General features: G+C 46.4%; 1 protein-coding gene across 1 annotated transcript; it reads right to left on the reverse strand.

Moving 5' to 3' along the window:
- Positions 1–793: 793 nt before the first annotated feature.
- Positions 794–6,442, reverse strand: LOC126382263 (uncharacterized). Its single transcript, XM_050032075.1, has one exon. The coding sequence runs from the start codon at positions 6,440–6,442 to the stop codon at positions 794–796; it is 5,649 nt and encodes a 1,882-aa protein (XP_049888032.1).
- Between the last annotated feature and the right edge of the window lie 5,828 nt (positions 6,443–12,270).

Raw genomic sequence — 12,270 nt, forward strand, 5'->3', positions numbered from 1 at the left:
ACGGTTCGCAACTAGTGGGCCTTGCGCGCATTAAGACGAGACGGCGCCGCGAATGAGGTGAGTGTAATTTATTGGAACAAAAATAATAATATCACATACAATCGTTATCACAATATTTTCTTAACTATACTTATTTAACTATCTATATCTTTATTTCAAAATCTAAGTTATTTACAATAATTTGTTAAACTATGAGATCGTTCTGGGCGTCGTCCGGCACATTCCTCCCGCCGTATGTTGACGGCGCTGGAGTCTACGTCGACATACTCCTTCTTCTGTTGTGCGGGCGGCGTCCCTCTACTCCTTCTTCAAGCTCCCATGTGCATGGAGGGTGGCATTTGCGAGCCTCTGCTCCGAATTTCTTGTGGTAGTAGCAGATTGTCGCGTCGGAAGTGAAGTAGTCCCGAGAATATGGAGAGCCTCGAAGTTGGCTCGCTCTCAGGTAGATGATCTCCCTCTCCAATTGTTCTATTTTCCGTTGGAGATCGCGTAGAAAATTCGTCGATTCTGTTTGCGTCGCGCGGGAGCGGACGCGAGGGCCGAGGTAGCGGCGCGGCGGCGGGGGGGCGGAGCAAATTCGGACGGCCTCTTCTGTTGTTTTCTTGGCCGCTTCGATTGTTTTCCCCAGCGTCTTCATGTTTTGCTCCACCACTCGCGCCGCCTCTTCGAAGGTTGTATCAGGCTCCATGCTGTGATTGGTTGAAGCGGTTACTTGTTGAGCGGAGATGTTACTCGTGCCGTGGCTGAGCGAGTTGTGTGGCGGCTCGGCGCCATTTTTTTCTTATATAGAGAATTATTGGTTCGCGATTGGTGGGGGTTGCGGGGAGTAGAGAACCAATAATTTCTTGACGGGTCTTCTAAGTGTCCCCCCCTTCGTCTTGACATCGACGACTCGTACTATGTTGTCCGTTCCAGGGTAGGTAGCGGTGATTATTCCGCGGGGCCATACGTTTCGTGGTAGCGTGTTGTCGGTAATGAGCACGACGTCACCCATTTTTACTGTTCCTTCGCCGTGTGGCTCCCGCCGGTTTTGGAGCTCGGGGAGGTACTCTCGCATCCAACGAGTCCAGAATAGGTCGGCGAGTCGTTGAGAGGCTCTCCACTGGGTTCTGTTGGATAAGTCGCTGTCATCGAAAGTGCCCGGCGGGCCCTCGCGGGCAGTGCCGCCGAGCAAAAAATGGTTCGGAGTGAGTGCTTCTGGGTCCGCGGGGTCCACGGAGACGTGTGTGAGTGGACGGCTGTTGACCGTGTATTCCACTTCGGCGAGTAAGGTGTGTAGGACCTCTTCGGACGGGCTCGTTCGTTCTAGTACGGTGTATAGAGCCGTTTTCACACTCCGCACGAGACGTTCCCATGCTCCGCCCATGAAGGGGGCGGCGGGGGGTATGAAACGCCAGCTGATTTTTCTGTGTGTGGCTTCTTCTTCTGTCGCTCTGTCTATAGTTTTGCGAAGCTCCTTGTCGGCGCCTTGTAGATTCGTCCCATTGTCGGACCAAATTTCTGTAGGGCACCCACGGCGCGCGATCATGCGTCGTAGTGCCATAATCGCCGAATCTGTCGTTAGTGAGGCGGCGATTTCTAGGTGTACGGCGCGTGTTGTGAGGCACGTGAACAGTGCGACGTACCTCTTTTGTGTCCCTCTGCCCACTGTGACCGTGAGGGGGCCGAAGTAATCAAGCCCAGTGTATGTGAAAGGGCGTTGATGGTGCGCTAGTCGGGTCGGCGGGTGGTTACCCGTCGGTGGTCGCGGTGGTGTCGACCGTCGTATGCGGCAGGGCAGACATCTATGTATGAGCATGCGTGCGATTGGACGCAAGCGTAGGATCCAATAGTACTGGCGGCATTCGTTGATCGTAGCTTCGACGCTCGCGTGATGTAGGCGTCGATGTATGTACTCCACGTATAGTTTTGTTACGTGGTTGTCGCCGTCGATGACCGCCGGCGCTCGTGTCTGTGGTGTTATGTCCGTCGCCGCGTTTATACGTGATTTAAGTTGAATCACGCCGTTGACTAGTTCGACCGCGATAGGACGTAGTCGGCTCGAATGGGGTATGTTGCCCCCTTTCTGCAGAGTGTCTATTTCGCTCTTGAACGACTGTTGTTGACTGGCGCGCACTAGGAGGGCTTCGGCCTCCTTGCTATATCGGGCATCTAGTGGGATGAATTTTCTGTAGCTGTCGTCCCTCTGTTTTGTAGGCCGGGGCGTGGCGGTTCTATATTTTCGCCCCCATGTGCTGTCTGTTTCTCTGACTTTCGCCGTACGTTTGTAGTTGACTTTCTCGTCAGCGCTGCGGCGGCATAGAGCTATAAACTGAAGGACGCGAGCGGTGGCTCGCAGTAGGCGTTCCCATTTCGAAAATCTATTACTGTCCGGGAGCGCTGTTGTTAGTGTCGTTGTGGTGACACTTCTGTGTGTTGTATAGTGCAGTCTCTCTTCGCCGGTGTTTTCTATATGTGGTGGCTTCTCCGCAGGCCACGTAGTTGGGTCGTCACGTAAGAATTCCGGGCCTCTGAACCATCTGTGTTGTACATCGAAGTCACTTGGTACATCGCGGGTCGCGTCGTCGGCGACGTTGAGTTTAGTTGGAACCCAACGCCACTCGTTTAGCTTGCTGACCTCCTCTATTGCCGCGATTCGATGTGCGACATACGGTTTGTACGAGCGAGCGCCCGTTTTTAGCCAGGTGAGTACTGTGCGGCTATCGGACCAATACGTGACTGACGATGGTTTTCGATCGTGTTCTTCTATTACAGTCGCGGCCATACGACTGCCCATGACGGCCGCTTGTAGTTCGAGGCGTGGGATTGACGTGACTTTGAGCGGTGCGACTTTGGCCTTCCCCAAGACCAGTGATGTAGTCACGTGTCCCTCCGGCGACTGTATGCGCCAGTATAACGCGGCGGCGAAGGCTGTTTCACTAGCGTCGACGAAAACATGTAGTTGCATGTTACTAGCGTCGCTGTAATGTAAGTGACATCTGGGTATCGCGACGTGGGTTAGCTTCTTGAGATGTTCTATCCACTCCGTCCATTGTGCGGCGAGGTCAGTGTCGATCGGCTGGTCCCATTCGATGTTTCTTCTCCATACTTCTTGAAGGAGTTGTTTCGCCTTAGATGTGACAGGCGAAGCGAGACCGAGAGGGTCGAACAATGACATGACTATTTTGAGCGCCTCACGCTTGGTGGGTTGTTTTCTGTTTAGCACGTCTTGTGGCAGACGTGCTAGGTCGAGGTTGAAGGCTAACTCGTCGCTGTACGGCTTCCAGATGAGACCTAGTATCCGTTCGGTCTTCGTGTTTTCGTCGAGTGAGACTGACTGAGTTGTCGTCGATGGCTCCGAGAGTGCTGTGAGAACCTCCTGCGAGTTTGAGGTCCATTGTCGTAGCTCGTAGTGTGCTTCGCTGTGTATCTCGCGTACTCTGTTCGACGTAGCTACGGCCTGTTCTATTGTCTCGAAGCTCTGTAGATAGTCATCGACGTAGTGATTGCGGACTATTGCGTCGTACGCGTCCGGGTCTGTGACTTTGTACCGCTCGGCGTTGCTATTCTTTATGTAGATTGCTGTCGCAGGTGATGACTTTGCTCCGAAGATGAGTGATGTCATGCGATACTCTCGGGGAGTCGTGTCGCCTCTGTTGTCGCCTCGCCAGAGGTAGCGGAGGGCGTCCCGATCTTGTTCACGTATCTTGACTTGCATGAACATTTCCTTGATGTCGGCGGACACGGCGTACTTGTGCTGGCGGAGGCGCATGAGTACCCCCGGTAGAGACTGTAGTAAGTCGGGACCGGTGAGCAGGTAGTCGTTGAGTGATACACCTTGCGTTTTAGCTGCGGCATCGTGTACGACGCGTACTTTTCCCGGTTTCATTGCGTTGAGAACGGGGAAATGAGGTAAGTACCAAGTTCTATTGGCTGTTTTGGTACTCGGAGCGGGCTCGGCATAGCCCTTTTCTATAAGCGCTTCCATCTGTTCGTTGTATTTCTGTTTAAGTAGTGGATCTTTATCTATCTTTTTTTCTGTAGACAGTAGGCGGTTGTACGCGTTATTGTAGTTGTCGGGCATAGACGCGTTGTCTGTGTGCCACAGTAGCGACGTTATGTAACGACCGTCGTCGCTACGTGTAGTGCGTTCGGCGAGTATGTTGAGCGCACGCTGTTCGGGGTCGCTCTGTGGCCTTTTCTGTTCTATAGCGAGAGACTCGATGGCGAAGTACTGACGAAGTTGTTCGTCCATACTATCTTCGGGTGTGGGTGCGGTAATGTAGTTGATTCGATGTCCTATAGTGCGCGTGTGTGCGCCGTGTAGCACCCAGCCGAGAGGGGTGAGGGAGGCGACCGGTTGATGCCGCGCCCCTCTTCTTGTTTCGGTGGCGAGGAGTAGCTCCCAGTTGTCCTGTCCTATTAGTATCTTCGGTGTCGCCTCGTAGACTAGTTGTAGAGCGATGTCGGACAAGTGGTGGCACTCGGTGAGGTCGTCGTTTTCGATGCGTTGCGGTGAGAGCTGTAGGTTTTCTATCGTCCGGGCATGCGTGTCGAAGGTGTTAGTCGCCCCGTGTAGCGTGAGTGTTACACGCTGTGATTTCCTGACTCCTATGTCGGTTGAGAGGGCTTCTATGCGTAGCGGGTCGCTCGGTCCCTTTATGCCGACTTGGTTGGTGATGTCGGCGTCGACTAGGGTGACTGTGGACCCGTCGTCGAGTAAGGCGAAGGTGTCGACATCGCCTTGTGGACCGGAGACTTTGACAGGGAGGATTTTTAAGAAGGTGTGAGTTCTTCTCGTCGTCCATGCCGTGCTGACTGTTTCTGTTTTCTCTTCGGGGACCTCTCTTTTCAGGAAATGTAGCATAGGGTGATGAGTGCGGTTGCACTGGTTGGTGTTGCATGTTCGGGCTTTGCACTCATGTTTGAGAGTGCGTCGAGTGAGGCATCGAAAACATAGTGACTTGTTTTTTGCCATTTCCCATCGTTTGTCTGTGTTCGCGTCGGTGAATTGTTGACATTTTACCGCCGTGTGTCCCGTCTTGTCGCATACGGGGCACGCTGTCTTATCCTTTTCCGTCGTGGAGTAAGTACGCTGTTGTGTCTGTTTTCGAATTTGGACGGCGCCGGGTGCTGTCCGCTGTGTTTGTGATGAAGCTGTGTCGCGCTCTGGTTGCGCGTACGGTCCACAGCGTTCAGCCTCGCGTTCGAGGAACCTTGCGAGTTTCAGTAGGTCGGCGTCGTCTTCTGATTGCTCAGCCGCGAAGTCGTACCATCTATAGCGTATTGTCGGTGTCAGTTTGTCTATAGTGAGCTTAGTTATCTCGGGGTTATACAGGTACTGTTGTTTTCGGAGGGCGCGTAGTGTGGCCACAATGTTGTTTACCCTCGTCGCAAATACGCATACTTCTTTGGCTGAGTCGCTGAGGCGCGGTAGAGCTCGGAGGCGGTCGAGCTCGGTGTGAGCTATAGCGTCGGGGCGGCCGAATCGAAGCTGTAGTGTCTTCATTACGTCGGTGGGGTTCGCGTTGTACATGAGAAGACTTTCAACCGTTTCTTTCGCCATTCCCTTCAGGCTCTTCCGCAGGCGTACTAAGTTCTCCTGGTCGGAGTAGGATGGAGCTGTCGCTGTGTAGGCTGCGTAGAAAGACAGCCATTCTGTGTGAGATCCACTGTATGTTGGAAGCTCGAAGGTGCTGCGCGGTGTGGGACACGCTGATCGCGCAGCTAACGTGATCGCTTGTGCTAACTGTGTAATTTCTATCGATGGTTGTTTGGCGATCACATGTTCTCCCGCCGTGACGGGAGTTGAGATGCATCCACCTTGTGTAGTGGGTGCCGCTATGCTGTGTTTTGCCCCCTTGTTTATAGGTGTCGCGTGACTGTGTTGAGTTTGCGACGGTTTTTCTTCTACTGTGGTTCTGTATTCACCCGTTATAGTTAAGGGTGCTATGTTGGTGGGCAGCGGGGGGGCCAGCGTTGAGTGCTGGTCCACCCACGTCTTTGTGCGTGTGCGTACGTCGCTCACACTTGCTATCTCTATGTCTGTGTCGTCGTCGGATTCTTCGGCTAACGTAGCGATGCGTGCTGCTGCCAGTTCGACTTCTTTTTTCAGGAGTTCCTCTTTTGCTTTAAGTAAGGCTAGGCGTCGTTTCTTTGAAGCTGTAGAGTGTGGCGCTGATGGGGCTCTGACCACCGATCCAGGTCGTAACGTCTCGTTCTGTACGCTATCTTCTGTGTTGGATTCCCCCGTAGTCCTATCTGTATCGTCTGTTGTGCCCGTCGTCGTCGTTGTGGTGCCCGAGCTGGTCCCAGTGGTAGTAGATGTTTCGGTACTACCACCACCAGGCTGTTCTGTAACCAGCGGGGCTGCTGTATCTATTCTATCTGTGACGGCGGCGGCCGCGACTGCGGGAGTTGCTGTGTTGGTGACCGGTGGGTCTTCTGTTGATGGCCGTTCCATCTCTGTCGACTTCATACTCCTGGTTTTCATACTGTGTCGTGTCTGGCTGTTGTCCAGACACTCCTGTATCCCGGCTGTTACCCGGGATTTAACTATACCCGGCTGTTATCCGAGTTGTACTATAGGTTTTCCGACTGTTGTTCGGAACTATGTTTTCGATATCCGACTGTTATTCGGAATCTTCTATGTTCTATCCGGCTGTTATCCGGCTCGAAGGACCAATGTACGGGACTGTAAACCGCACGCTATGTTCTATGGGATGCTGGTTCTAAATAAAAACAACTATTTAAGATTCATTTCTGTACAGTTGTGTCTGTACCTAAGCTATGTTGTGTAAGGTCCTATTGCGACCTTCCTAAAAATAAACCTCGAGTTGCGAGGTGTGCGAATTGTGAGTGTTTTCGACGCCGTCTCGCCCTAGTCATATACGATTTTACGGTTCGCAACTAGTGGGCCTTGCGCGCATTAAGACGAGACGGCGCCGCGAATGAGGTGAGTGTAATTTATTGGAACAAAAATAATAATATCACATACAATCGTTATCACAATATTTTCTTAACTATACTTATTTAACTATCTATATCTTTATTTCAAAATCTAAGTTATTTACAATAATTTGTTAAACTATGAGATCGTTCTGGGCGTCGTCCGGCACAATGTATTTATTATTATATTACACCTCTGCATACCCCTTAGGGTTACAAGCGCAACTCTATGTGAGTTATGTGTTTTTATTTATTGTTGAAAACATGTCTAAAGGTAAAGTGCCTCCCCTCAAAGAAGGAGGTATGGAGCATACTCCACCATGCTGCTACACTGTGGGTTGGTGGAGGTGTTTTTGCGGCTAACAGCCGGGACCAGCGGCTTAACGGACCTCCAGATCGTGAGCCTAACGTTTTAACCACTAGTCCACGGAGGCTGTTGCTATTTCTTTTATCGATTGGGCAATGCATAATAAATACACGTGCTCAGTAGGGTATCGATTGCACAACACCTAAGTACTGGCGATTAAATAATATATTAAGCTCGCAGGTATCGATTTCGATTCGAGTGTGGCTTTTTCTTTTTTTTGAGTTATTCTAAATTTGCTGCATATAGCATTAACTACTTGGCCTGACAAATGGGCCGCGCCCTCACCCGGTACAAAATTTAATACAACAGGCTTGAGGGTGCCCAGTTGGGTGCAAACCCCGGCTCTGGACGTCTACTAAGAGGATTATATTTGTAGTGGAGTCAATTAAAGGTTTCGGGAATGTCCGATTTTGCTGTTTTTTTCTTTAGTAGGGGTAGTTTTTTATATCATTCTTATCGTGTGGGTTGTGAGGTTGAATACCAGACTCATCAACCCTGGTGTCAGGGTTATGATTGAGCCGCGAAAAGCCCCTGACATGCCTCATGTAACGATTACTCACTTACATCAGTAAATAGTAACCATGACCAACGGCTTAACGTGCCTTCCGAAGCACGGATCATCTTACTTTTGGACAATCAGGTGATCAGCCTGTAATGCCCTAACCAAACTAGGGATCACAAAGTGATTTTTGTGATATGTCCCCAACGGGATTCGAACCCGGGGCCTCGGGATCGTGAGTCCAATGCTCAAATCACTGGACCACGGAGGCCGTGATGTTTTGTTTCTCGGTGACAATGTTTTGGGAGTCAACATTTACAATTATTATTACCAATGACAAACCTTGAACAACAAACAAAACTTGGCTGGACAAATGGGCCGCGCCCTCACCCGGTACAAAATTTAATACAACAGGCCTGACGGTGCCCAGTTGGGCGCCAAACCCCGGCTCGGGGTGTCTTCTGTAAGGATTACACCTATTCGACAGAATTAATCGACCCTAGTGGGTCGATAGCGATAGGCTTTGAATGAGGGAAATCGTCGACCACGCCGGCGGGGTCGGAATCGGGGTTCGGTAGCTAACACCACCTACAGACTGATTAGATAAAGCTCTGTTTTCCGGGAAAATTCACTTTAGGGAGCTGAAAAGCAAATGTCAGCCATAATGAAGAGGCTGACGTTTTGTCATTCGTGTAATTAATTAATTTGCATGATAATTAGCCGGCAGATGGTATAATGGATGAGGGGTTCTCTTATAACTTATTATTCTAACCTTAAGTATGTATGTATACGTTTTTGTGATAATACGAGCTCTAATTCTGTTTAAGTCATCTTCCTAGAATTGTCCTATTTTTCAAAAAACTGCCTACCTACATGGGATACCTCCCTATATAGAAATAATATTAAAATTCACATTCATTAGAAATAAAGCAAGAAATTATTTATTACTACAGGAATGCCGTACGCAGTCATCTCATCCCCCTAGCGTTATCCCGTTTTTCACAGGGTCCGCTTACATAACCTGAAGATTTCACAGGTCCGGTTTTTTACAGAAGCGACTGCCTGTCTGACCTACCAACCCGTGAAGGGAAAACCAGCGCAATGCAGTTTAGGTCACATACCTTCGTAAATGCGTTTCTCTGGAATGTGGGTTTCCTCAAGATGTTTTCCTTTACCGCAGAGTACGTGATAATCATTTATAATCCAAATATAAATGCGATAACAAATTCGACGATCATTGGTTTAGGCCTGTGCTGGATTCGAACCTGCGACCTCAAAGTGAGAGGCAAGCGTTCTACCAACCGGGCTACCACGGCTCTAATTCTATTTAAGTAATTTGGTATTATATAGGTAATCTATGTACACTATTAACGCATATTTTATGGAACACGATGTTCGTGCCTCACCCAACAGTATCCACATAATACCAGGGTCGTGGTTCACGTCGCGACTTGTGCTGAGTGAGGCCCTTTTATCTTAGGTCGTCCACCACCACCCTATGATCATTTCGACGAACATCCGTTTTGCTTTTTGTTCTTATATAAGATATAATTTCTAAATATAAGATATAATTTCATTATATCTATTTTTAGTCAAATCAAATATACTTTATTATTGCACAGAACTAAATTTCAACAATCAGACATGACACAAATATAGTACAATAAAGTGAGGTGTTTAATTTATGAAAATTTTAGTGTTTTTCAATTATTTTCCGTTCTATAATATAATTTGCGACGGAAAATTCCACTTGATATCAACTCAGAATCATGGCCTGAATCACATTACCCTCAAAGGTTTCGTTACGATGTCACTAACACCCTGTATAAGTAGATACATGCACACGCTCGGTACCTAATGTACCAATCTGTAATAGGCCAGAGCTGAACTCTAATTATAATTCTCGGTTCTATGCAACAACTAGACTAGACTAATAGGAAGCGCTGAAAGCTCCCTGTTAGGTACGTAAGTTATAAGCTTTAGCATACAATTTTGCGACTTAATTATATTATTATAACGACCTCTGTGGTCCAGTGGTTGAGTGTTGGCCTCACGATCCGGAGGTCCCAGGTTCGGTTCCCAGTGGGGACATATCACAAAAATTACTTTGTGGCCCCTAGTTCGGGTTAGGACATTACTGGCTGATCACCAGATTGTCCGAAAGTAAGATGATCCGTGCTTCGCAAGACACGTTAAGACGTTGGTCCCGGTTACTATTTACTGATGTAAGTAAGTAGTCGTTATACGAGCCATGTCAGGGGCCTTTGGCGGCTCAATAGTAAATCTGACACCAGGGTCAATGGGTTAGAAGATTATATTATTACGTACTAGCCATGGTATAAGAAGACCAGGTATGCTCTATCCTATGACAAGCCGCCATTTCTAGCCCATTGATGACGTAAGTGTTACCATTAAAGTGGTATCTCCAACATTCCAAGGACGTACATTTTATTATTGAAAATTAAGTGAATTACTGACTAATGTATTAAATTACTATTATTTGTCACATAAAAAAAAAACATTAAAACTGTATGTAAATCTTTTACTAAAAGTACAAAATTTCCTTGCAAAGTAAATTAAAAACATTGGACGTGGGTAATTTATTTTTTACGAAATCGCAACGCACAAAATGGCCCCGATTCCTGGAGACACCGTCTAATTTTATTTTAAGTTATATCTGTCATTTTCATATCCGTCGAAAAGGAAAGGGACGGATGATTCACAGCTCTTAATTTTAGGAAGAATGAGTAAATGAACGTGTCGGGTTATTGACTGATGTAAAATTTTTAGACGGTTGGTTTAGATTTGTGCTTAAAATTGACGTGTGTTCCATAAATTTTATGCTTGTCGATTACCCGTCCCTTTCCTTTTCGGCGGATAAGAAAATGACAGATATAACTTAAAATAAAATTAGATGGTATTTACAGGAATTAGCACCAATGAAATGCTAGTTGTCAGTTTTGAGCATACCTGGTTTTCTTATACCATGGTACTAGTTTTTCGGGCATGTTTAATTATACCACCCCTAAATAATATAAAAACTATCTTCTTTCCCAAGGTCTAATCTATTTCTGTACCAAAATTCATCAAAATCGGTTTAGTCTTTTTGGCGTGCAAGCGTAACAGATAGACAGTTACTTTCGCATTGGAGGATTGATTAACAAGTTTTCAATGTTTTCCCTCGGATCATGGCATTCATTACTTGGCCGGGCAAGTGGAGAGCGCTAGCTTTTAAGCTTTAGCACATGATTTTGCGACTTTATCATTTTTTTACTGTCTCGGAACTGGTTTCCACGCGGTAGCTGTTGCACTGTTGCTTCTCTCAAAGATTATCTAACGCACAGACTGAAGACATTAAAATTAACTTATGGAAAATACACGTGTTTTTTTTATGTGATTTATTGTAAATTTTCCGCAAAAGGCAACTACTAAGAGAAGTAATTATATTATTAGTAAAATTAAAATTATTATTTTATTTAATTAAATTATTATTTATTATTATTATATTATATTATTTTATTAAAAATAATATTACGGCTGATGATGATTATTTTATTATTATTAGCAAGATGATCCGTACTTCGGAATTCACGTTAAGCCGTTGGTCCTGGTTAATACTTATTGATGTAAGTAAGTAGTCGTTACATGAGCCATGTCAGGGGCTTTTAGCGGCTCAATAGTAACCTTGTCAGGGTTGATGAGGTTGGTACTCCACCTCATAACCCACGCGATAGAAGATTAACTACTTGACCGGTCAAATGGGGAGCGCTGAGGGAAGAACCCGGTAAGATCACGTGTAAAGACCTGATTACACTACCCAATTCGTCTGCTCCAATCTAAATCGGACAGCGTAATAGCAAAAGCAATTCGGATGGGGCCATGATTTCTCCATACCTGTTAAACTTACACCCGATGCATCGTACCCGATAGATTGAAAGTTTAATTTTATTTTGTTGAGTATTAAAGAATAATCGAAGTTAGATAAGCTACAAAATCCGATAAAAACCAGCACTTGCTATTGGAATTCTAAATGAATATCTTTTTCGTCGCCATATAGTAAAAACACCCTAGGCGCTTTTTTGAAAAATCACATTGGAATGTGAATAAACAAAGTAATTTAAATCCAGGTAAAAAATGTGGTCACAATTTTTACCCGAAATGAAATTAATTGAAAGAAATCGAGCATTTGTAAAGAAGAAAATAATATCATGTGGTTTTCAGTTTCAAGTAACTAGAAACTACCCTAGTAAGAATCTTTCTGTATTAGTGAAATAGGGAAAAGGTAGGAATTAATCGGTAAACAACGCAAAACGCAAAGTTAAATTGTTCAACTGAATAATATGTAAGTAAGTATTATATAAGAAGATAGATCACAAAAATAAATAATAAAACATAGTTATACAATAAAATCACAGATTGTCGGTCTTATTGCCTTACAGCGATTTCTTTCAGGCGATCAGTGACAGAAAATACTTAA

Source organism: Pectinophora gossypiella, chromosome 3 (assembly GCF_024362695.1).
Source record: "Pectinophora gossypiella chromosome 3, ilPecGoss1.1, whole genome shotgun sequence".
In the NCBI taxonomy this organism is placed as follows: Eukaryota; Metazoa; Arthropoda; class Insecta; order Lepidoptera; family Gelechiidae; genus Pectinophora; species Pectinophora gossypiella.